Consider the following 23,414-nt stretch of genomic DNA (forward strand, 5'->3'; position numbering starts at 1 on the left):
TGACGCTGCTTTGTAGAGTTGGGCTGGCCTCAGTACAACTGGGTTTATTATAAACAGTTTAAACTCATCTGTAATCCAAATAAAGGGGATCTAATCTCTGATTTTCATTAACAGCATCTCTGTTTGTGTGACCGGCATGTGAGTCTCAGTGCTATACAACAGACAATGCAACTGTGACATTAAAAGTAATGGAGCTGAATCATTCTACTGCATTTCCTGACCCAATGGAGATTGGTGCATCTCTAAAAGAACATTTGTATTATTTTCAGTTAACGTCCATAAAATCCATCACGTTGCAATACCTTTTAATTACTTTTATGGGGCAATCGTTGCCACCAAATTCGCTTTGTCGTGTTTTACTTGAACACCGAAATTAATTGAATACATAAAACACCTTGCGTCAGTAAACAGTTTGTATGGTTACTTAGGGCCCCTGGAAGGTAAATCACGCAACAATATGAGAAGAAGGTACCTCAAAGAAGGTACCTCAAATAGTAGGCAAATTCCAAATGTCAGCGCACAGGAATGTGAGCAATTTAACACCGCAGAGGGACTCACCTGCAGCCACGTCGCCTGAAAGCCCCCCCACCTCCTTCGACCCGTTCAGATGGCTGGATTTATTCGCAAAACTCAAAACGAAAAGGGGACGCGCGCGAAAGTTATTGAGGTAAAGGAGGAAAGAGAAACTGTGTAATGAGAGAAAAAGAAAACGCAATGTTCTTATTTTCTCCTTTTCGTAACCCACCTGTCTAAGCAGTGATTCACACATCAGGTGCGGCGCTAAATTTTCTCCTATGTGTCAGCTCCTCCTCGTGCCCACGCTCTCCTCAGAGGAGGGCATAGTCCACAAGCAAGTTAACAAACAGCCAACAAAACTATGTTGGACTCTTAAATAACGTCCAGAGAGAGGAAAAAAGACGATAAATTACTGCTAGTGTGATTTAAAACTACAAAGAGGGCAACAAGCTGGTTTCTGTTCCTGGCGTAGAGAACGAGGTGGTGGCGTACTGCGCGCGGTGAAAAAGTGGCTGGTTTTTCTGGTCTGGCCTTGCCCCTTAGGCGTGCCGTTGTCGGCAAACCAAAAGCTTCGATCTCACCTGAGTTGGACACAGCGACTGCAGTCAAAAGAGCTAAGTGACTCCTAACGACAGAGAGAGAGAGAGAGAGAAAATCATTACAGACCATTAAAGAAGGACAGTTCCACTGTTGCTATGCAAATATCCCAATTGTATGTGTGTATGTGCGGTTGGAAGGTGGTATCTTATCTGTCTAATTTAAACGACCGAACAAGGACATTCCGTATGGTTTCAGGCGCAAACCTGAAGGAAGGTCTAAGATTGATTGTCCAGTAATAATAAGAAACTTTTTTGAGGAAAACCACATTTTTTATAAAACAAAATGACAATGGTATTGTCTGATAATTATCAATACTTTATATTTATCTTCCTTTACTTGTTGGGTACTTTCTCTCTGAAAAAAAAAAGAAACAGAGGATATGTCAAGTGCCTTTGTGATCTGATAAAAGAAGCACAGGCTTGGTTCAGGTATAGAAAGGGTTTCTCAACTTGGAAGACCAAAGCTAAGTGCTGCACAAAGTTACAGATTAAATTTTAACAAACCAAATAACCTTAAAATTCTCAACATCATCTACACTTCACAACCTGTGCATTATGTGCTATGTGGTTTTTTTTCTTTCTTTTTTTTTTTTTAAATAAAACCACTTCCTCCTAGGGCCTGTATTTCATTACCTACACAAGCACTTCTCTTTTTTAAAGCTTAGTAGTCTCAGTGGGTTGGAAACTTGTTTTTCTTCCTTTTCGAGGAGTTCTTTCCTCCCAAACATGATCCCCATTACCGACTTTCTTCATAATAAGTTCCTCCTCTGCAGAGACCTGAGCAGGACTCGAGTTACCTGTGAGTATAGGTGTTGGCTCGTTGTCCAAAAGCCAACTCCTCTTCTCTATTGTGAGAGAGTGTAACTAAGCTTCATTAAAACTCAGATGTTTTGTTCAGATCTCAAGGGGACTGCGGTGGACTAATGCTCGTCTGTTTGCACTGTTCTTTTTGCCATTGGAAAAAGTTTATCACAGCACCTCATTGCATAAGCCATTTCTGAGCATCTGGGTCACATTTCACAAATGCAGTAAAGGAGATAGGCTTGTACAAGTCTGTTTTTTTTTGTTTTGTTTTTTTGTCTGTTTTAACCTTGTAAAAACAGTTCAGGGTCCAGGATTTACATGATTGTTAATGTTTTGATTAATGACATTTAATGAACTGATTCATCAATCACTAGTTGGAATCTCAAGCTTAGGAAAATGGATTGTTACTTGTATACATGCAACTGACATTTTTAACTTCTCACCACATCATTCCATTTATAAATATTGCAAAATATTTACACTGGAATCCTGAAATGAAACCGGTGACGTTTATGTTGATCATGGCATTGCAATGTTTCATAGAAGCCTTAATCCAAATCTTAAGTCTCAGACGATTGTGCGAAAACATAAACGTGCTTGGGTTCAGACACGCAACCCTGTGACAGTGTGCAAACTTTATGCATTCAAACATCCGGGACCAGATTAAACTGTTGACCCAACTGCCTACATCTGTCTCCATCTCTTTATTACATTACGACTGTTTTCCTTTCCCCCAAAGCTAATTATAATGGTGAGGTGTGGGAGAAGGCAGGTGATTTGAATTTAGTTATTCTTAATCAGTTACACTTCTAAATAACTGAATGATATATTAATTAGCAGCATGTTAAGAATGCAGCGAATAATTATCTGTATATCCATACTTTGGGTAAGTTTTATTACAGTAGGAAATGATCTAAAGTTATAACTGTTCAGCACCATTGGTGAAAACTTCCTCAGGCAAACCAGTGCAAATGCGCATTTTCTTGGTATTGAAGCTTCCCATAACGTTCAAGAGCAGTGTGTTTACCAGACAATCAGTTCTCTATTTCTGTGTTACTCTTCTGCAGACCTATAGGTCAACTCTACTTTTAAATCTTCAAAATTTCACCCATTGTGCAAACATCATAGACTTCTCACTTGTTGTCCAGTTACTGCTGAGATCCTGGATTTACTTGTATGAGTGTTGAATATATCACATCCACCAATGAAAATCCACAATGTCATGTCCAGGCAACGAAACACAAAGCCCTCTATTTTGTGTAGAGTCCCACCTGTGCTGCTTCAGACAGAGCAACATTCTATTTCACACACATTTGCTTCAGGACCTACAATCAATGATTCAGTTCAAACTGGGAGTATAGTCATGTTAGTCATGTCCACGAGGAAGAGCTGTCAGCATGAGAAGACTCTGACATTGTTTCAGTATTCTCGCACACATTCTCTCTTTCTCTGTCTATCATCTGCTGAGGTTATTGGAGAGCTCCTTCAGCCTGTATAAGTCTCACCTTCATATAGATGTAAACAGATTGTAAAACTGAGATGAAGGAGGGCATGAATACACACATAGCACATGATCTAATAGAGCTGAAGCAGAGGGAACAGGTTATCGATAACCAACTCAGTCATTCATAAGAACAAATACAGTATTTTCCACTAGTCCTTGCTCGCACACACACACACACACACACACACACAATGTACATGCTTAATAAGGTGCGGATGTGTACTGTCCTACATCTGTGTTGAAGGACAATTATGGAAAATGACAGAATAGTGGGTTAGCACATTACACTATCAGTAAAGAGCTAACATAACCTATCATATAAATTAAAATGCAAAAACTATTGAATCAGATAGTTTGTTCACTGCCCTGAGGAGCAGAACAACGTCACTGGCAGGTTGGAATTTTCAGATGATGGCCTGAAATGCATGAAGGAACTGTTTCTAAACTGTAAAAGTAATTATTTCATGACCAAATAGGCTACATAGTTTGTTAGAATGTCATGACCATGGACCTAAAAACAATGCGTGGACGTAAAAAGACATTGTCTACACCAAGTGAACTCGGGCTGATTTTTGCAACAGAACAAAGCCATTTTTCTTTGTGTTAAAAAAAAGAAGAAAAAAAACAGGAAAAACCAACAACAACGGCCAAACGGAGAAGGGAACAGAAAATTTGTCGTATCTTTTTAACATGACTCGTCCGGGCTGAACTACACGCATCATTTCAGTTTAACAAAAACGTCTTGGTTACGCAGACGAGGAATGGAAAGACCTCTCTGAGAACAAAGCCATCGCGATAGCCGCACAGAAATCCGGTGACAGCAACAAATAAACGAGTACGTGCGCAAGCTCAAAGAAAATTTCCTGGAGCTCAAGTTTCCCTCTGAGAGGTTGCTTCATACGTTGTTGATATTGTCTCTCTGCGCATGTTTCCATGATGAGGCTGTTGTCCGGAGTTGCGCCGAGATGTGAAGACAGACAGGGAATGTTGCCCACTGAAGAAAATCAACTGGAATGTGAAATTACAATATTTCCCTTCCCGTGTGTCATCACTGTTGTTTCAGCGTTCAATGAAAATTGTGAAATAACACACAGCACTTTTTTTTTTTTTTTTAGGAATAATCTCTTTTTATGTATTTCTACTTGAAATAAACGACAATCATACCGTACACATAAACACAAGCAAGTTAACAGTCAGAAAGACAACTCTGCAAATGAATACATACCATATAGGAGACACAGATATATAACGATAAATTATTGCTTGTTTGCTACTTAATTTTTTTTAGGTAACTAACTACTGTACAAGACACAATATTCATATTTCAACGGAACATTACAACAGTGACAAACTGACCATTTGAAGACCTTCAAAACACTGAGTTCATTTATCACCAACACAATTCCAGTTTAAACCAGCATTTTATTTTGTTCATTGCACATCATGAACAAGCAATGTGGAAAAAAAAAAATTAAATTCACCAATTCTGCTGGCTTAGTGATGCAATGCTTGGCATAAGCATGAAGGGTATAGTGTCTTTACTGTAACATAAAATACACGCTTTTAAAAAGAGAATTGACAATAACAGACCAAAACTGTCAGATCAACGCAGTCCGGCAAATCTGATCAAACAACTGCTGCAACAGGCCTACTGCTTTCAAAGGCCTTACAAATCTGTTTCATCACGTTGGCTAACGTGTACTGGCCTATTCATCGCTTCATTTTTCAGACATGGTTATACAGTCGAAATACACTTCCAAATCCCCAACTAACAACCAACTAACTCTGTCCACCAATGCCGCTGACATGTAGCCGACAGCCTCAACACAGAACTTACGAATAGCACTTCAACACGTAGGAAGTCTGCCTTATTCATGTGACATAAGCATGCCAACTGGAAAGCAAAAACTAAAACCTATTTGCCGGCTAACAAGACTGCATCAATGGAACAAAACTGGGCAAACGTCAGTTTCATAAAGTGCTCTCAAGTAGAAAGATGCCTTTTCAGCTCAGCTAAAATGATCTCACTGCTAGACGTCCGCACGACCCCTCCTAAAAGAGACCGGCTTTTAAACGGAGACTCAGAGACGGTATAGCCTACTGACACACGGAAACGAAGCGCCTAGACTCTTCAGCTGAGCGATACAGGTTTATCACAGTAACAGCAGTAGGTTTGGAATATCCCTGTTTGTAAGTGCAAAGCTTAAACAATGGTTCCCGCGCTCACGGTTCCTGTGTATGAAGGTTTCTGCATCCGTCATTACCAAGTCACCTTTAACGTCTTTGTGTAGGTTGATAATAAAGCCAAGCACATCACAGTCAGATGGTTGTGTGTTATTCCATCATTACATCCTCCGTATCTGTGAATCGATCTGGACCTGTTCAGTTTTAACCTATTCACACACCCAAAACATAGGCCTACCTTTGGGGCATGCTAAGACTCCAAACAGAGTTTATATACAAAAGTGGTTATTTTGATAACTTTGCTAAGTAATTATTTATTATTTGTTAAAATGGATTATGAAGGCTTTGGTAGACATCTTAAGAGGCTGTAGAATGTTTATTCCTCTTAACCAGCAAGTTTACAACTGACACTAAATAATGAAACATACAGCCTTGTCCCTCTACTGTATATAATAAGACTATTTACAGCAAGCAAAGACACACAGTTACTTTTGCTGATGTATAGAGGATAACTGAGGAACCCCAGTGCATTTTCTGTGCAAAAAAGGGTAGCAGCAAAACAGAAAACAACACACATTTATACTGGCGCAGGCCAAGGACTGAAGCTTAATGAAGATGAATGGGACAAAGTGTTGATTTTATATGTATACATATTCTGTTTTACTTTAACAAACTTCCCTCAAGAGACCAGTTACAAACAGTCCCTTGGTTTTAATATTTCTGTTTTCATTTAATTTTACTCTCATTTTTTTTTTTTTTTTTAATTTGTGTTTAATGTACAAAACTTCACTCTGCGTCCGAACGGGGTGTTTATTTCTGCTGGGCCAACCGTTTTTTTTTCTTCTTCCCAAAACAAAAACGTGGCCCACAAGTGCGCAACAAAACTGTCCTTCCCGTTCTCATGTCCTTCAGTAAAAAACATGTCAGTTGCTGACTCTTTTAGTAAGCATGCAAAAATGTTTGTGGTATCAAATACACAGTAAGAATACACATCTAATTAAGTAAACAAACATCTCAACCTTCTTCCTTAAAAAACACACACATGTATATGTGTATGTGTGTGATGTGCATTTATACGTACACACATCACATTAACCTAACCAAAGCCAACGGCAACACTGTTAGCAAAGTCGACTTGACTTTTCAGTGTTTTTCCCTTTTGTATAATATTATTCATTATACATTTTTTGAAGGAGTCGTTTAGAACTCCGACGCTAGCAATCTCAGCAGGTAAACTGATATGAAAAAAAAAGCATAACGGTAATAATAATAATAAAAAAAAACCCCAAAGGAAACAAAAAAGTTTTGCCTATTTTTTTTTTCTTTTCAGCAAAATGTGATTTTTTTTACGAGATCATTCATCAATGAAAGTAATTAAGTCTACTTCTACAACTACTGATTCAAGCATGATTGTTCCTACTATTGATGTACAATGACATACCCTTAGCTCTGTGTATGAAATGTGCCCTTATTGTAGGAGGGGAGTGGTTGAACACTCCCCTATGTGCCCCCCCCCCTCCCCAAGGCGTCCTATGTGACAGTGATGATTGTCTGTGTGGATATCCCCTTTAACCAAGGTCGCATCAGACCACGCTCATCACACTTCACAAACACCTCACTCATAGTCCATCTGTTTTTAATATCTTTTTCTTTTGAAAACTGAAATGAAGAGTGTCTTTCCCCAGATGAGAGAGAGAGACAGATTGAGAGAGAGAGAGGACGAGTGCAGGTACTGTAAGGGTCTTTTAGTTGTAGACTTTTGGTGGGCCGTCCGGACGGCGGGTCTGGACAATCTTGGCTTTGGGTCGAGCTTCCTCCTCTTCCTCGGTCTCGCTCTCACAGACATGTACCACAACACTGGGCGTGGACTCAGTGCCAGCATGCAACTCATACTTCTCTCCTGGGAAAAGAGGAGGGGTACAGAGAAAGAGAGAGAGAGAGAGAAAGAGAGAGAGAGAGAGAGAGAGAGAGAGGGAGAGAAAGAGGGAGAAAGAGAGAGAAGACAATGACTAATGAAGTACCACAGACAGCAGTGTGTGTTATTTACAGTTGATGCAGAAGTCCTTCAGTGAAAGTGGCACATGTCTGTCAGACAGATAGATTAAGAGTTAAGCTCAAAAGGCTCACTAAGAATAAAGCCTGTAACTAAGCCTGACAGAAATAACCTAGCTTAGCTAAATGGATAAAATGGCCTAACTAGAACCGAATTCTTATCTCCACAATGTCAGCAAGTCATACATATATATTCAAAGTATGAGTCTCTCTCTCTCTCTCTCTCTCTCTCTCTTTGTGTGTGTGTGTGTATGTGTGTGTGTGTGTGTGTGTGTGTACAATTAACCTTTATACATATTTTGGAAAGGAAGGATTTGACAGTCACATTATTAATAGTTTATCTGGGCTGACTAATATATGTAAACAAACACTTAGATGTTGAGGACTGCATTACCAACAACATCTGTCATCCACACATGAACACGCCACTGACAAGCAGGATATGCCATATTACACTGGATGGCATCCTGGAGATTACACAACCCCAGTGACATGCATAGCTAACATGCTTACACTCATACACACAAATGTCATACTGCTGAATCACAGTTGTCACAGATGCCAAACAACACACACACAAAAAAACATGGCTGCTGGAGGTTTCTCACGACAGTATCCCCATGTGTTGCTACATTTGGACGCCTTTTTCTTATTTAACCACTAGAGGGAGGTAGTCTACCATTTCAAAAGTAGGATACTCTTCACAAACACCAGGTATAAGTTTATGCAATAGGTATTTTATAAGAATTACTCAGCATTATATGAGGGGGAGTTACTAATATTAAGTTTTATTAACATGTTACAGGAACTGATGTGTTAGATCATGAACCAATAACAAACGTAACACATAGGGGGACACTGGGCTATGTTGAAGGCATTAATGCAATTTGAGACATCAAACCCTAACTTGAGGAAAGGAAAAAACATCTTGTTCACCACTCTTAACCTGGCTAGCAATAAATCTCAATGGTCTTTAGGTCCTACGCACTCACAGACATCCTGTTGCATCCACACACACACACACACACACACACACACACACACACTTGCCAGAATGCTCGCCTGATAACTGTCTTTAATACAAAAATCTCAGTTATAAAGTGCAGTCTCTTCCCAAAAGACTAGGTCTTATTATGCTGTTTGATGTTTGACATTTTTAAAAGGTCATTGGTGTCGGTCTAAACCTGACAGATCACAGACACCTGCAGTATCCATTAACAACTACAGTGTCTATGGGGGTTGCCATGGAAACACTGTGGCTAAAGTTTACGCAACACAATCCGTCATTTCCTGCGCATTCTTACATGTTGATAGTGATGTAGAGGGTCACGGCAACAACATATTGAACCTACGATAATAATAATATGTAACATTTTTCATAATATACATAAATGCATTGGCAGCACTGAGCTCAGGAGCCTTTACACGAACATGTAACTGGTGTTACATGAATGGAGCTGATACACTAAGATGAGATATGTTACATGAATTGAGATTGTTACCTGGGCCAAGCTTGGCTACAGCACACAGAAGGTCATAGTTTATAACAGGCGTGGCATCTTCACTCTGGCTCCACCCAACGGGGGGTGATGCAGGTGGAGAGATAAGGAACTGTTTGACAGGCTGTGGAGGGGCCAGGTAAGACTTATCCACGTCCTCGCCCGAATTCTGCACCTGAATGAAGGCAGGGACGGAGGGGGAGGGGGAGGAGGGGGAGGGAAAGAAGAGAAAAGTCAGGCATTCTAACTTTTCTTTAGGGAGTAGAAGTCTGTCATTTCCTTTGGTGTATTTCTCCCTAACTCTCACTTCACAGTCTTTCTCTCAGACATAACGAATCAGCCCTCGGACTTTTCTTTGAAACCTCTGATACAGATTTTTCAGAACAGATGACACGTGACCTTCACTGCATTGACTGATTATTTGACTTTAATTTATGTGTATGTGTGTGTGTGTGTGTGTGTGTGTGTGTATGTTTTCATTAGCTTCATATCTGTATCTTTTAAAATCAGGCATCCCATTTCTGTTCTTCTGGCAACCTCCACCAAACTTAGTGTTGTGGATCATAGTTAATCTGAGTTAATGAGAGCTTTCTCGGAAGAATACACACATGCCTATGCTAATACACACACACACACACGCACACACAAAACCTACTCACATAAACCAATGATTATATTAACAACTTCAGTCAAAAAACAAATACCAATCACCTCTAAGATAAAAAAATATTTCTATCTCTTCAGGTGTGAGACATTGGAGAGTTCCATGCTGGTTTAATTGGAAACTTGGAGGCAGCACAGATGGTTCTGGGACAGCGGTGTGTGCATTTACTTATCAGGTTCAACACTGCACATCCTACACCAGATCCCAGGAGAGGCACTACTGTGACAGAATAAGTCCAGTTGATGTATTAAAACTGTTCCACATATAATCTCCCAGTAAAGCCAGTTTCACACTGACACAAACAACACTTGGAGTTTGTACTGAGACTAAGTTTTGGCCATAGACTTACCTCCCTGTTCTCCACTCTTGTTTTAGCGTTACATAGATGGGATATTGTCTGATCTAGACACCACCAGGATTTTCCCAAAGGGGTAACTAACCAGAAGTAATAGGCTATAGATACACACACACGTTCATGTGTATACAAACACCGACAAACAAACAAACAAAGGCACACACATGAACACAAACACACACACACACACACACACACATATACACACACTCTCTCTCTCTCTCTCTCTCTTTTACTTACCTGAGCAAAGTACAGCTTGAGTTTGGTGCCGTTGAACTCCGACTCATGGAGTTCGATGCGTGCCCGTGCGGCTGCCTCCGGAGTGCTGAAGCTGATTCGCACTCGTCTGAAGCTCTTAAACATCTGGAAAGAGGTGTGCTCATCATAGATCCTGAAGAGAGCCTCAAAGCGCTCCTGTATCCAAAACACACACACACACACACTCATTCAGAGCACTCAGAGATTTAAATACCCACAGCAAAAAAAAAAACCCTCTAAAAATCCATATGATCTTCCTTAGAGTCTACCAAGATTTATTCACAGAACCATTTGCCTGCAACAGCAATGCCTTGTTTGGCTTGTCTCCTAACTCCAATTTATCTCTCTGCTTTACCTATTCCACGCAGCAGATTTTCAACAGGCTCAAAGCAGCTACAAGAGCTCCGTGAGCTGATTGCAAAGTATAATAGAATGGGTTGTTATTTCGCACAAAAGAGTTCAGGTCCTGGAACATAGGTGGTAAATTTAGACTCTGCTGTGTATTATGCCGATGAAGTAAACCTTAAACTGTGATAAAACATAAGATATACCCAGACCTTACTGTTTTATTATGATAAGTCTTGTCATTTGTTATGACTGCATCGGGAAGCTTGTTCTGTAGTATTTTTGGGCAGCGTTTAAAGTACAGATCTTTGTCACAAATGTAGAAACACGTAGATGACATTCAGAAACACGTGAAACAATCAGCTTTTCACCCATCAATCTAGAATTCCTATCAGGTTGCATCCTTAGTCTGAAACGAAGGGCCGATTTGTAGCAGGCCAATAAATGTGGGCACCATTCAGCCAATCAGAGACAGGGAGCAGTTAACTGAAACAGCAGGACACTGCTGACCAGAATTGACTAGCTCTAATAATGGTAATCCTGGAAAAACTGACTGTGCAGGAATGCTGCAATACACCTGACCATCATGTATTATTAAACAAATCAAAGCAACTCGCTGCTATTTTAGAGTTTGCTGGGATGCTTCTGGGACAGGGTGGATATTGGGTTGTCTATTAATGGAGGTGAAAAGTGAGGTGTAACCTTCAGGATCAGTAGCGTGCCCTAACCCTACTGATCAGACATATACTGACTGAAAGAGGAGAGGAAGAGAGCAGACCAGGGCTTTGACCTTGAGTTAGACCCCTCTGAACGTTTCTCGTTCATACACGGGTGACAAAGGCAGGGCTGCAGCGGAGGAACTGCTAAAGAGTTCACGTACAGGTTGTTCTCCGAGTACGTCAATGAATTTTAAGCGTCGCCAAGCTACTACTGACATCCTAAAAACACGTCACTCAATGACAATACCTATCAAATACACCCATCCAAATATCCATTTGAATAGGATGGACAGTAAATTCAGGTAAATAATGTTTAAGAGAATACTTTTAGAAAAACCTTGGAAGATTTTACTCTTATAGCTTAGAGGATGAAGGAACAGCCTTTGCTCTGTACACTGTAACCCTGGTATAATTTAGACAGGCAACCCTAGAGGGTTTCCTGTCAGCCTGGCTGGGAAAGTAAACAGTGTTACTCGTCATTGGCAGACTTGACCTGCCCTTGGGAGGTAAGCCTGAACTTATTACGCCGGGGTTCACTTCAAGCCCTTCAAATGTTAAGGTGAGAAAATCATTTAAGGCAACTGATTATCTCAAAAGACTTAAGTAACAACACTCTTCAGTGAAACACACTGTCGCATACTCAACTGAATGGAAATCATGGAAATTTTATTTCTGTTAATTTGATTTGAGGCCAAGGCCTCAATTCAAGGTAAAATTATTGTTACTGTCATTATTATTAGTAGTAGTATATGACCTTTCTGGGCTTTCTGGTATACATTTCAAAGACCTGACATTATAAATGATCATAAAATGAAAAAGACAGTGACGATAAACAGAACATATGTACAGTAAGACAAGATTTTGTGTATGTTTGATGAAGCTGAGAGACTCTGTGAAATGTGAATATTGTGGACATCATTAGCACTTCTCCTGCTGACAACTGCCATTCAGCCTCCCACTAACACTATGCTATCTCAGCCTTCCCTCTGGCATTCTGAACAGTTACTACAATGAAAAGGCTATTTATCAACCAAAAATAACACAACTAACACGTTTTCAGCGACATTTCACTGAAAGACTGTGATTACGTTCTACTTCTGCTAAACCAAGTATAACCTTATAACATTTATTAGAATACTGAATGATTTACTTCAATATGCACTATACAGCTTAAATTCTTGTGAGGGTGAACTCAAGAATTCATGCTGTTTTTTAGATTGAAGATCTAACACTACATTGACACTGGAGCCAGACTTAGGTCATGGGTGTAATTAGCTTCTTCCTCTTTCTCTTAGTTCCCCTTAAAAGCCCATACTCATCCATAAATTTTACATCCACGCTGGTTCCCATTCCCAAACTCCCGTATGTGACGACACGTCAAAATCTTATCGCGACCCAGCTTGTTTACAGCTTGTCATATTCTTCTCGCACGCAAAGAGGAAGTCTTTCAGTATTTATCCACTTCATTCATCTAAATTGATCTCTTGGCATTAGAGACCAGGCGAGGCCGCCTGGTTAATGAAATGAGCCGTTTGGTTTTAACTCATAGAGGGGTAACCTGAGTGGATGTGTCAATCACTAATTCATGGGCCTGCCTTAGAACTGACTTCCTGAGGGTGGTGTGAGTTTACGCCCGCTGAGAGAGTGGTCCGGTCGGGAAGGGCTTCTTTGTGACATGTTCCTTTCATGTGTGTGTGCGTGTGTGTGTGAGTATGGAAGTAAACACATATGTGTGCAACAGAACCAAGAACACAATGTGCTTGTTTGTGGGAGCATATCCATTAATGAATTCTGTTTCATGCAGGGGCACCAGTTCCAAAAGCCCACAAATCATGTCCGAGTGTAATAAAGATTCAGCAAATGTAAACATGTCAGAGAGGTTTCAGCTTGGCAAAAACAAAACAACTTATTGAAATCAGAGAAACACTTCGTTCCTGTCAGACCAAGCCAGCTCATTTCATTTCTTTGCCCTGAGCGACGTCGATTACGCCTGCAACTCGGCGCAAGGTGTCAGCATTCACTGGTCTACCACTGCTGAATGCACAACACACCTTACTAATTAAGAAGGAAATTATAGGATGCATTCTGGTTCCAGTTACAACCTAGAACCACTGAACCACTCACAAACACTCACTTTCATGGTTTAAATGCATTGAACATGGCTAAACGTGCGACAGGGAGCAGTAAATTAATACAGCTTCTGCAGTCGCATATGGATCTGACGGTGAGATATGACTGCGTCGTCAGTCTGTTGGTCAGAGTGATGAGTTTGGGAGCAGCTGTTTGCCTCTATCAGACATGTTCCTCTATTCACTGTGGCATAATGGAAGATCTGTGCCCTCATAAATACGGGGTTACAGCCCTGAGCAGGCAGGGGCAAAATGAGAGGCCAGGTAATGCATTTAAAGAGCAGCAGACCGAACACAGATGATGGATAAATGGATAAAGAAGAGCAAAGTTTTCAAATAGATCAACATTACAAGGTCTTCCTTGAAGAGTTTGAGTCTAAGTCTGTAGGGTTCTATACAGAGGAACAATCGCTCACTGATAAAGATTGATCTGTCAGTGTCTCCTCTCCATACAATGCTGGCATTAGAATGGGGCACGTTCTTTGATACTGAGGTGTTTTGATCTGAAATGTTCCCATTAAAAGGAGGAGCAGTACATCATTGTGTCCAAAAATGACAGTAATTTATGTCCAATCAATGCGACTGCCTTTAATAGTTGGACCACAAGATAACCTTTCCAAAATGTGACTGTCTGTAACTGAGGCAGAAGAAAAGGTTAGAAAGGCACATCCACAGCGTTGTCAGCTAACAGTTTAATATCCTGTGAGAGGTGAGGAACATGAAGAATACTTCTGCAGCATTAAGAATGCTCCTGCACAATGTTCCCTTTTAGTTGAATTACTGAGTTTAAAGACATACAAAGCCATTACAGTCAAAATAAACGTCATAATCTTTGGCAATGATCCTTTGTGTAAGTGTTTCTGTCTGTGTTTGTGTGCGTGCACACATGCTGAGCAGGGCTCAACACCTGGCAACAGTGAGGGAGAGAGAGAGAGTGTGTGTGAGTGCGAGTGTGAGTGTGTGTGAGTGCGAGTGTGAGTGTGTGTGTGTGTGTGTGTGTGTGTGTATGTGTGTGAGTGAGTAAAAACAGACACATGTATTCTGACACCTGCATATACGACTTGGAAATAATCAGAGCAAAAAAATCAAGAGCTGCTCACCTTTCAGGCCAGTACCCATTAAGTAATCAAGCACTAATTGTTCTAACAACAATGCACATGCTCCCAGCAATGAACACGAGGCACATCACTGGCATTTTCCACCACACCAACAGAAATGTTGTGGAGGAACTGTCAATTTTATTTTGAACTAAAACTGGGCCAGAAGTGTTTGCTGGAAGATTAAGGTTGTATAATATTTTTAGAGATAATGTTGGGAATGTATGTAATGTATGATTCTGAGAATAATGGGCTAATCTCGGAGGTAAACAAGTCCTGAGCGCTCTGTTGTTAAGCCAATATTTGTGTATTTGTGCATAATTCTTAAACCACAACCCATGACCTAACTGGAACAAAAGAGATTATCACAATCAGGACAAAACACTGTAGCTGAACGTTGCATTCGTACGTCAAGCAATAGATAATGAATAACAGTCTAAACACCGCGGACACTAAGGAGAAACCAATGACGCGGCTGCTCTCTAATCATCAACTCTGTTGATTTGATAAAACACTTTCATCAATATGGTCTAGAAATAAAGGTGAGATCTTCAGTTTCCACTCCAAATATGAACAAGTGAACACTGACTCGCTGAGGAAATGAAGATGATTAGATTTAAACTGATATCTAAGCTGGCAAGTTTAAACATCAATTTAAAAGAATTTGGGGAAAAAATACAGGGGAATGAAGGTGTGGACATGCATTTTCAATGGAGCTGGGGATAGAATGGAATGTTACACAATGTCCTCCTCTGTCAGGAGGTGTTGGTCAGTTTCACCTTACACATACACCTCCATCCGTCGATCAATCCTCGACTCCCTCCTAATGAGAGGACAGTAATAGACTGACAGGGTGTTAGTGATGGCCATGCACAATGTCCTCTTTAATGTGAGGCAAAGAAACCTTTATTAAGGACCTGAACGAACCAAAAATGTTCATCTTTGTTATACTGTCATCTGCAATATGTCTAGATCACAGTGGCACTGTTTTCAGACAAAGCTGTTCAGACAAACTTCTATGTGAATTTAAGACACACCTCGTAAGTTTTATCTTCTCCTCAACAAAGTCCAATAACTGCCATTTTCCTCTTCCAGTCTTGTTTTAACGTCTTTAGGTTCTTTGATAATCGTCATAGGGAGACGTGGCTCCATACGAGGCCTGTAAAGCCATGTCGGTGCTCTGTTGCTGAGCCCACATAAACATTGCGTAATGTAAAGCAATACGACCTCTGCTCATACTGGACAGGGAAGTGAGTTTAGTAGAGTAGTCCAGTCCCTCCAGTTCATTACTGCATAAAACCCTCCCTGCCCTTCGCTAGCCTTGCAAAGCCTCATGGGAACTGCAGTTCTCCCACTGAGACAGACTTTTAGTTAAGGACAAGCGTTGAGAATTTGTGATAAAAAAGGGAAAAAAAAAGAAAATGAAATCTGGGCCACAGCACCCTATGGGAAGCTTTAAAGATTTTTAACCAAGAATAGAACATGTTAATTAACAAAATTAATCCACTAAGTGCGCAAAGATCTTGTTTAATTACCCTGGCAAAGTGGCCGTTGGCAGGAGCCAATCAGAAGGGCCTTTGGGTATAGACACCATTACAGTTCTATCCAGGTTTGAGCTGCCTCTCTGTAAAAAGCATGCTCACCTCCATCACAGAGGCATACAGTATAAATAAACACAAACCTGTATGTTTACTCACGCCATAATGCACTGACAGCTACATGTCTAAAAATGGACTAAAATGATGCATAGGCTATAGAGACACAAATTGCTCTGGCCAATTTCCACAAGCCATAGCCACACACATGCAAACACAGCTACTAGCATATACAAATGCATCTCCAAATACTAATGACGTCCCCTACAACCCATCACAACGAATAGTGACCTTTTGCTGTTTGTTTGTGTTTTTTTCCCCCCCACAGATTATCTTCCCACTGAGCCTTCGTTTCAGACACAAACATCCAAACAATGACGAGGAAGGTCAGAGCTAACCCGACCCTGTAATTATGAGGAATAGGTCTACGTGCGACTCTGTGTGTGTGTGTGTGTGTGTGTGTGTGTGTGTGTTGTTCTGCGGGGATGAAAAACACTGATTCTTTATCACTTCAATGTGGCTAGATGTTTAAATGTAAGTGGGGGTTTATTTATGAGTCTGGCTATTACTAAAGGCCTTCAAGACTTGGGACAAACTTACCAGACGCGTAAATGTGTTTTTTTCAGCCTCAGAGATAATAAGGAATTGCCTGACACAACAATCAAAATGAGATTTTGCTCACAGAGGACCATTTCTTGTTTAATTGTCTTGTTGACAAAAAATTGCTTTATAAGAAATCTGATCCATCACGGGTGAAGGAGCCAGAGCAGTAAAATGTATAAATAACTGCATAATGTAAACAACGACAGGCTAGGAGAGACCATTCAGCCATAAAGCACTGTAAAATCAAAACAACAGTCACAGTCACCCAGAATGCCCCCGTGATATGGTACTAATTCACCACTGCTGTCATGTTGCTGTTGTTGTTGTTGTGGCCGTGATGGATCGATAGGGCAATGCGACTGGTATTGACAAGCTGGAGTAAAAGCCTGTGGGGACATTCCATGCCTCCCAGATTTCTTTGGCTTTACAGATTAATCCTATTACGCCATTTTCTTTCTTTTTCTTTTTTTTTTTTTTTTACAAATTAATCCTATTACGCCATTTTTTTTTTTTTATCGTATGTGTTTTCGCCCATACAGACTGCTTGCTTCAGTGGGTGTGCTCTCACCGGTACAGATCATCCCAACAGCCATGAGAAGTTACGTAATGACCTCCTCCATGCGGAGGTGTTGGTTTGTCTCACCTTACGCTAGTGCCTCATGCATAACAAATACTTGCGTGTCAGTTTGGGATGTTTTCCTTTTTAACAAAGCTGTTAGAAACCAGCTGTAAGGGACCACTGTTCATGATGGTCAAGGTTCCTTCCCTTTATAATAATGTGATGGAACAGTGTGTGGACACACTTTTGCAGAGACTGACTGAATAACCTAAACGTCAACCTGGACACCCAGACAGTGCTGTGGCTGGCAACTCAGAGGGCTTGCAAAGAAATCTGCTACTCCTGACATGCTAATAAATTCACACATCAGGCAAGTAAACACTGGTAGGATTGGTAAAGTGTCTAATGACTGTACATTACCTCTACCAAACATATTGAATGTGTAAAAAAAAAAAACAACACATACTTTAACAGAGAGCACAAGTGTGAGTTTTCAGCTGTTGTCACTGAATCCTCTGTCCTTAATAGCCTTGTGGCTCTTTGGTTAAAGTTCCCTTTATGTGGCTGAGGCCATAGAAGTTTGGTTGGTAACCTGACACATGAACGATGAGTGAAGAGAGAAGCGGAGGACAGCCTGAGGTTTTGCATCATGTCGTTCCTCTGGACGCAGCCCTAACCTTTTCGTCTGACACCTGAGTCCAGAGGCTCGACTTGAGTTTCCGGCACATTCTACCTCTTCCATCCTTCCTGCTCTACGTGGACCGAGAGACAAGCAACACCTGAGCTTTGTGTGTAAGGCTTTCAGAAAGGTCTCCTCAAGCAGGAGCACAGCTCTGTCTGACTGCCAATACATATTGCCTTTCAAACCTGTACACAACCCGATATGGTCACCCCTCCCCTCCTCTCCCTCTGACATCCCGTTTATTAGACATGTTCTCTGTTGGCTACCAGCAAACTGATCGCTTGGATACCGTGTGGCTCTCTGGCACCAACCTAGTTTGAGGGAGATGCTGACGACTAATGAATAGCTGATTGCTGGTTAGTCAATGATTTATTTCAGGTAAGTGCAGTCTGGTTTGTGACAAAGTTCAGTGACTGATACTAAAAGCCGAAACTTTTTTTTTTTTAAATCAAGAGTACTCAAACACTTCCAGAAAACTGCTTTTTGAAAAAAATTACGATGTCAGCTGTTCATCTCGGGCCACTGATACTGACTTAAAAAGGGATGTTTTTGGGCAAATATGCACAGAGCGTTATGCAAACACATCTTGAGGACCTTATTAGCACAATGACATGTGAATTTGTTTTTGAACTGAAGCACTCCTAAGTTTGAATTGGAGACAAGTCATGCACAGCTGCATGACCACTTGCACACTGTAATTGAGACTCAGTCAATGAATCAATCAATTAGTTAATAAATATATGCCAGTTCTGAGCATGCTTGATATGCACCATCATCCAACCTGCTGTTGCCCTTGACAACACTGTTTTCTCAACAGTGTCCAGGGTGTGTATGGGAAGGCTGAAAAGGTGTGGTGGCTAATACCTAGCTTTGGAACTAGTCACAAATTGCCACGCTGATGGAAACTTCTGCTAGCTTGATATTTGAAAGGAACTCAGTGTGTCTCTCTGCTTATGGTACAAAAAAGGGAGTGAAAAATAACACCAACCTTTGTAAAACCTGCTGAGTCACTGAGATGCTTTGCGTGTGAAAGAACTGATTTTCGCTCACTGTTCTGTGTGGGAGAGTCAGACCTGCCCTACAGAAGAAGGAAGTTGTCTGCTCTATGGATAACTTTATGAGGCTCTGACTTAAAAATCTGAGTAAATCTTAGTGACCCAAAATAGTGTGTAGTTACATAGTCAAACCTGTATGAATGTGTTAGTCAAAGAAAATGTGTGGGTTTGAACAAAATTAAGTGTAAACGGGCTGTGTGTGTGTGTGTGTGTGTGTGTGTGTGTGTGTGTGTGAGAGAGAGAGAGAGAGAGAGAGAGAGAGACAGGGAGAGAGACAGAGGATCCTTTTCTCTGACCTTGGCTGTGAACATGCTGATGTCTGCATATTTTCCAGATAACGTCATGTCCTAACCAACTACAAACACACACACACAGTAACCACCACCTGTCCCGTCAGCCTCTTAGCTGCAAATGAGCCACATCCATTAATGGAACAATCACATCTTCTGTAAAACTGACAAGAATAACATTCTTCAGCATCATTATATGATCTCATCCATATTAGACCAGAGTTGTGATTTGTTTCTACAAAAGTATCGGGGCTTCATGAGCATTGAAAATCACTTTTCCAAAAAAATGTAAACAAAAACATGCTCTTTCTACTTGTAACTGGCATGTACATTAGAGTAATGAGTATGGTATATAGAATACGGAGTATGGAATATTTCACTCTGCCCTGTTCCGGGGGTTTAGCCCTCCCATCCCTCAGTACCCTGGTTTATTAATGGAACATGCACTGGAAGCAAGTCAGTTATGAGAAAATGACTGCATGACGGTGGGGTATGATAGAAAATGGAGGCTTAACTTACCAGAGAACTTCCTGCACTACCAATTCCATATTTAGAAATAACTTAATTCATGAAATGCGACCACAGACATAGGTGACGGGAAAGAAAATCTCCTGGCTGTTTTTGAAAATTAGAGGAGGCATATAAGTAGCAGGCTGGCCACAGAACATTACAACCTATCTGTGAAAATTTCTTGGGATTTTGCCATTTATGGCTATACTGGACACTTCAAAAGTAACATCTTCTAGAACATACATGTAGCGGCAAAGCCCAGCACAATCAGTGTCAGTAATGTCACCTCTTTCTGTTGTGATGAGAAAAAGTGGATTATAAATTAAAATTGCTGAAAATTATAAATGCGTTGAATCATTGACAGAATTCTCATTGTTAATTGTAGATCTTTGAGATGCACACAGGTTGGTTTGATTATACATGATGAATATATTCACGTGACACAGCTTGGCCAACCACAATGGAGCACTTGCTTTTGTTGCTGTGTTATAAAATAAGTAAGTAAAGAAAGAAAGAAAAAGGGGAAGGAGGGATATACATATACGTATACATATACATATATGTGTGTGTGTGTGTGTGTATATATATATACACACACTCACACACACACACACACACACACACACACACATATATATATATATATATATATATATATATATATATATATATATATATATATATATACACACACACACATTAAAAATACCACAGTAAGAGTTCTTAGCCCAGTCACCCAAATTCACCTTCTGTCACAGCTAAAGATTGATGCTACCAAGTTAATGCAATTGAAAAAGGAAAACAGCACAAATGAAATGAAACAGCCTTGAATAACAAATGAAAAAAAAATGACAAGCTGTCTCACAGATCAGTGCAATCAGGAGTGCTTACCCACGTGCAAAGTGATAATCTCCCTTGTTCACAGAGCTAGCCAAAAATAAGGATTATTCCAGCACTGTGACTAAAGCCAGCTCTCCCTTTCTATCTTTCTTAATAGCAAACTAGGGATAGAGCTGTTTAAAAGACATGGAAAATACACAAAGAGAGAATTCAGAGCAGATGAATGCTAGCAAAGACAGATGAATGCTAACAAAAACAGGCTGGGGTAAAGTCTGAGAGGGCTTTGTGGCCACTGCAGCACTGAAACCACAGGATAGCTGTGGATTCCACTGGCTGCTTGTGTGTATGTATGTGTGTGTGTGTGTGTGTGAGAGAGAGAGAGAGAGAGAGAGACAAACACACACACAGAGAGACAGAAAGAGGCAAAGAAATTTTTATAAGATATTTGGATGGAGAAAGGAAGAACAGAAACTAGAAAAAAATTGTGTAGATCTTGCATATATACCACTTCCCAAAACAATGGAGAGAAGATATGATACATAAATCCTGGCAAGCTAATAAACTGATGAATAGCTTTTTATAGTCAAGATATGATGACAGAGGTATGCAGCATCATACCTTCACTAGGATGAATTTAACTGCTAGGGGACTGTTTCTCTGCAGACAAATCTCACTGCATTGACTCATCTCTGACCTGAATGTGTGTGTGTGTGTGTGTGTGTGTGTGTGTGTGTGTGTGTGTGTGTGTGTGAGCACTAATATGAAGGTGTATATGTGTGTGTGTACCAACACAGACATGTACATGCCATTATGTATATGAAACAACATGTATGTGAGTGTATGTTTGTATGTGTGTGTGTTTGTAGTATGCAATACTAAACAAACTTACTCTTTATAGCTTCAAATGTGGGTCTGTGCGCATGCATGAGTGTGCGTGTGCATGTAGGATAGTAAATACATACACGTATATAATACATGACATTGAGACACATGCTGGCGCAAATGAACGCGTGCGTGTGCGCGACTCTAACAGTCCCAAATATATTTTTTGCACAGTGTCGTGGACTAAAACATGACAGTGCGTTTTCCGATTTTATTATAAACACGGTCCTGTCTTACAGTGTCATGGGAAAAACATTTTTTTCGCTTGACACGGTTCACTGGATAATCCACGGTTTTACTTGTATCCGTGCAACATCTAAAAGAGTTGTTGGTACTGGCCGAATATTTAAGGAAACGAACTTCTATGCCAGTATATAAGTGCCTCTAACTGGCGCTCCTGCAATATAGGGGAGTGTTGCGGGGGGGGGGGGGGGAGGGGGTAGGGTAGTTTAAGAAAGAGGGGTGGGTGTGGGGAGCTGCTTCACCACTGCGTCTACTCCGACCCTCACTTTTGTGCGTCGAATGAACAGTTCAAAATCCCCTCCCCCCTCTCATCTACGCATGTAAGTTATGTCCTGATATTGACCAGTAAACACAAAGTAAGAGAGAGAGAGAAAGCGAGAGAATGTATGTCGCATCATGTCATCACAGTTATAATGGTTTAAAAAAGACCAGTAGAGCGCACCGGAGTCTATGTGCGTCTAGTCGTTAGCCTATAGACGTCTGACTTTCCATTGACGACACCCATGCGCATGCAATAGAATCTTAATGAAGAACTGCAGTTTCATTGATAAAAAAAAGGCAGTGAGAGAAAAAATGAACGAACGCGCGACATAAAAACAACAAGCAATACAATTATAAGCACATATTCAGCAATGTAATCTTTGGCCACTCAGTGCACAGGCAAAAGAAACAGAATACCAAACAATAAGCATGCGTCTAAAACAATTAAGAGCGGTACCTGCATTTTGTCGGACGTGAACACCTCAGTGTCTACATCACAGGCGATCAAAGTCACCATTTCCAGTTTCATGTTTATAGATGGCATTCCCCTTTGCGGCGTGAACAGGTAAATACAAAGAAAATAAGATTGATCGTTCCTTCTTTATCGCCTTCTACTTATTAGAATAAACAGTGCAACTCCGTGCGAAAGCAACTAACGTCGTCTATTAATCAGATTTAGTTGCAGTGAACCAGAGATGGAGTGTTTGCCGTAATGCAACGTTTCTCAGTCAGAGACTTCTTCAATGACTCTTATATCCCCGCTCCGCTCCTCAACATGTACACATCGAGAGAGAGAGCGAGCGTCAGGTACTCGCGAATGCACCAACCAGCGCGCTGAGCCATAACATTGACGTCACCACCTCTCCTCATTCGCTGCTCTGCGCCGCCGTCGGTGGCTTGAAAGCAGTTGCCCTTTTAGGCAGATCTGACAGCAGTATTGCCATCTCTTCCAAAATGGATAAGGATAGGATTTGCATGAAGGAACTGTTCCTAGATCAGTGTAAAATGAAACTTCTACCAGTACTTTCCATTCGAGTTCTAATGCAATCACTGTTTGCTGAACAGGACACTTAAGCATCTTGCACCACGACAGCTCGATTCGGTTTCTAAAGCTATACCACCACTACCACCATCATCATCATCATCATCATCATCGTCGTCGTCGTCGT

The 23,414-nt window shown here is 40.8% G+C and overlaps 1 protein-coding gene across 4 annotated transcripts in view; it reads right to left on the minus strand.

Annotated features, from left to right (window-relative positions):
• Nucleotides 1-7,332: 7,332 nt before the first annotated feature.
• rcan3 (regulator of calcineurin 3) overlaps nucleotides 7,333-23,414 on the minus strand; it is a 22,424-nt gene continuing 6,342 nt past the window's right edge. Inside the window, exons 1-4 of one of the 4 annotated variants that reach the window (XM_030786887.1) lie at nucleotides 22,703-22,789; nucleotides 10,418-10,591; nucleotides 9,162-9,333; nucleotides 7,333-7,507 (exon numbers count right to left, since the gene is read on the minus strand). In XM_030786887.1, coding sequence (XP_030642747.1) covers nucleotides 7,353-7,507; nucleotides 9,162-9,333; nucleotides 10,418-10,591; nucleotides 22,703-22,789 — 588 coding nt within the window. In that variant the 3' untranslated portion in view covers nucleotides 7,333-7,352. Of the gene's footprint in view, nucleotides 7,508-9,161; nucleotides 9,334-10,417; nucleotides 10,592-22,702; nucleotides 22,790-23,414 lie in introns of those variants that run through there. The other 3 variants (XM_030786886.1, XM_030786885.1, XM_030786888.1) reach the window with 3 other exon arrangements.

Source organism: Chanos chanos, chromosome 10, assembly GCF_902362185.1.
Source record: "Chanos chanos chromosome 10, fChaCha1.1, whole genome shotgun sequence".
NCBI lineage: Eukaryota > Metazoa > Chordata > Actinopteri > Gonorynchiformes > Chanidae > Chanos > Chanos chanos.